The 3488-nt window shown below is 39.4% G+C and overlaps 1 protein-coding gene across 2 annotated transcripts in view; it reads right to left on the bottom strand.

Moving 5' to 3' along the window:
• Positions 1 to 3488, bottom strand: part of ORC3 (origin recognition complex, subunit 3) — a 152935-nt gene that overhangs the window by 71663 nt on the left and 77784 nt on the right. For both annotated transcript variants that reach the window (XM_006902032.1, XM_006902033.1), the window contains one exon: positions 2110 to 2189. In XM_006902032.1, the coding sequence (XP_006902094.1) occupies positions 2110 to 2189 (80 nt within the window). The remainder of the gene's footprint in view (positions 1 to 2109; positions 2190 to 3488) is intronic.

Here is a 3488-nt window from a genome sequence, read left to right as displayed (position 1 = left end):
AGAGCAGGGTTTAGGGCTGTTGTGCATAGAGTCGCTATGAGTCGCAAACGACTCATAGTCATGATCAAAAGATCTGAACCCTGTTCTATCCTGTGCCATCCTTACACTTCCATACATACAAGAGTTCAATGGGGCAGTCACTGTTTCAATCAACCTGATTAAACGTCTCCTTTGCCGACCCTCCATCCTTCCCAGCCTCATGTCTTTCTCCAAGGAACAGTCTCTCCTAGCAACATGCTCAAAGTATGTGATGCAAAGCCTGATAATTTTTGCCTCCAAAGAGCACTCTGGCTGAACCAATTCCAAGACTTAACTGTCTATCTTTTTGCCACCCATGGGATGTTCTGTGCTCTTCTCCAACACCACAGCTCAAAGGCATCAATTCTTTTGTTATCATCCTTATTCACTGTTCAGCTTTCAGACGCACAAGTAATCAGAAAGACTATGGCCTGAATCAAGACACACCTTAGTCTTCAAATTAACATTGCTACTGTTCAATAATTTGGAGAGGTCTCTAACTGCTGATTTTCCCAGTGCCATGTGGTTTTTAATTTTCTGACTTCTGGTACCAAGGGTATTAACTGTAGATCCAAGAATAATGAAGCTGTTGACAGTTTCAATCTTCTCTTCATCCATCATGATGCAGCCTACTGGTCCAGTGGTAAGAATCTTTGTGTTTGTCTTCTAGAGATTGAGAACCAATCCATACCGAAGGCTGCATTCCTTGCTCCCTCTGCAAGTGCTTCAAGTCCTCCTCACTTTCAGGAAGCAAGGTTGTTTCATCTTTCAGTAAGCAGGTTACTGAAGAATCTCCCTACAAACCTGATGCCACACTCTTTGTGGAGTCCAGCTTCGTGGATAATTTTCATAGCATACAGATTGAATGGGTATGGAGAAAGATTACAACTGTGACACAGGCCCTTCTCAATTTTAAACCAAGCAGTGTTTCCCTACTCTGTTTACCCTACCAGAAATACTGGGTCTAGAAGAGGTCGTGGCAGTGGGGACATCATAGCCATTATCAGACGGTTCTTGGGTGAAAGCAGAGAATACCAGAAGAATGTCTCTGTTTCATTGACTATGCAAAGGCATTTGACTGTGTGAATCACAACAAACTGTGGCTAATCTTGATAAGAATGGGAATACCAGAACACCTGATTTTGCTCATATGCAAGCTATAACTGGACCACAAAGCAGTGGGCAGAACAGAGCAAGGAAACAATTCATGGTTCAATATCAGGAAAGGAGTATGTCAAACATGTGTCTTGTCTCCACACTTTTTCAGTCTATATGCAGAACAGCCTCCTGGTCCAGGTATAGTTTCCACATGAGCACAATTAAATGCTCTGAGATTCCCATTATACTCAATGTCACTGATAACTTATTATATAATAGCAGGTAAATATTTAAAGGATTTCTGGTAGTGCAGTGGTTAAATACTCAGCTACTAAATGAAAGGTTGCTGGTTCAAATCCACCAACTATTATGAGGGAGAAAGATGTGGCAGTCATCCTTGTAAAAATTACAGCCTTGAAAACTCTATTGGGCTGTATTGTGCTATCCTATAGTGTCACTATGGGCTGGAATAAATGCAGTGGTAACAAGTTTGGTTTAGTTTTTATATTAATTTCTGAAGGAAACAATGTTAATGTTATACAAATTGAGTATGGTAAGGCATCAAGATCAGTATCTACTCCTTGTCGCTTCTAAAAGGTCAGCAGTAACTTCCATCATAGGGTGCATTTCACCCAATGAAGCTGGACCTCCACACCAAAAGAATGGTGGGCTATGACTTCTTTCCTGCCTTGATATCAATACTACAAGCTTCTAATGATCCTCAAAGTAGGTTTTCCTCATGGAGTAGTGAGAAATGACCAAGAAAACACTGGTTTACTTTGAATACCATTAGTTAATAAAAAAGAAAACAAAGAAATGGTTGAGTATTTCACTAAAAACACCATAAGCAAGCTATCTGTCTGTCTGTCTATCTATCTATCTATTCTTAGACATGACAATGTTACTTATGAAAGCGCTTGGCAGGCAGAGTTCTGGAGGATGGTATTACTTATTGGCAGGCTTAAGATATACAGTCAAGAAAGAGAAACCTACCTAAGCAGCTGCAAAAGTGATGCATACTCCTCTGAATCCCATATGTTCTTCTCTAAACACGTGCAGTACAGCTCTCTGATCTATAAATGAACAACACATTCATGAAGAGCGGTAAAAACCACACAAAATTAAATAAAATTAATGCTATTAAAGCAATAATTTCCTTTAGACTTGGCTATCATCACATGGATCAGGCTTTATATTCTTATGTATATAATACTCCATTGGCCGGCATCACTGGCCACTCAGCAGTAAGAAAATGATTATGTGATTATTATAAAAAAGGTAGATTCAATGGCAGAATTATAAAGAAAAGAATTTTATTATATTTTACATTTTTTTCTGTAAAAGTTTAGGTTGCAAATATTTAAGAACATAAATTCTACTGACATCTGTGCTTCAGATGGTTCATACAGTTTTATACAAAGGTCAGCTGAATATAATTTTGCAAGGAGCAGAAATACTGCTTTTCTTTTTTAAAAAAAAAATTTTCCATTAATTCATTCTTGCACTTTCATTCCCATCCAACCCTCCCCCCATAGTACACTACCCTCTTGGAAAAGCAAAGGAAAAATTCTTTCATTGCTTTACAATCGCTCCCCCCAGGTCCACTCCACTAGGCAGCCTTTGCTCTGGACTCCCAACATGACAAAAATACCTAATCACATAACCCCTTTAAACAGTTTTCTCCCTCCTCTGTTTCAATGCAGTATACATTACTGAACCCATCTTGCTCAGTCTCCCCACAACCCGAAGGCCAGTCCTGTTTTACAACAGTGGCACCGTGCAGTATTTGTCCTTTTCTGACTGAGATACTTCGCTCAGCACAATGTCCTCCAGGGTCACCCACTTTGAATAACATTGCATGAGTTCCTTGTTTTTCAATGCAGCATAGTATTCCATTGTGGGAATATACTACAGTTTCTCTATCCATTTATTTGTTGATGGGCAATTAGGTTGTTTCCAACTCCTTGCTATTGTGAACAAAGCCGTGATAAACATGGGTGTGCATATATCTCCTTAGATGTCTCTTTGGGGTCTATTCCCAGTAGTGGAATTTCTGGGTCAAATGGTATCTCTATTTGCAACTTTTTGAGAAAGCGCCATATCGCCTTCCACAGTGGTTGTACCATTTTACACTCCCACCAACAATGAATAAGGGTTCCAGTTTTTCCACAAGCTTGCCAGCATTTGTTGCTTGCTGTTCTGTTAAATTTTGCAGTTCTGACTGGGGTGAGATGGTATCTCATAGTTGTTTTGATTTGCATCTCTCTTAGAGCTAGGGATTTTGAACATTTCTTCATGTGCTTCTTAGCCATCTGAATATCTTCTTCGTTGAAGTGTCTGTTCATATCGTGTGCCCATTTTTCCTTTTTTTT

Source organism: Elephantulus edwardii, unplaced genomic scaffold (assembly GCF_000299155.1).
Source record: "Elephantulus edwardii isolate Elephantulus edwardi_28Jun2011 unplaced genomic scaffold, EleEdw1.0 scaffold00360, whole genome shotgun sequence".
Taxonomy (NCBI): Eukaryota; Metazoa; Chordata; class Mammalia; order Macroscelidea; family Macroscelididae; genus Elephantulus; species Elephantulus edwardii.
Note: the sequence above shows the minus strand (reverse complement) of the source record. Positions and strands in the feature narration are given on the sequence as shown.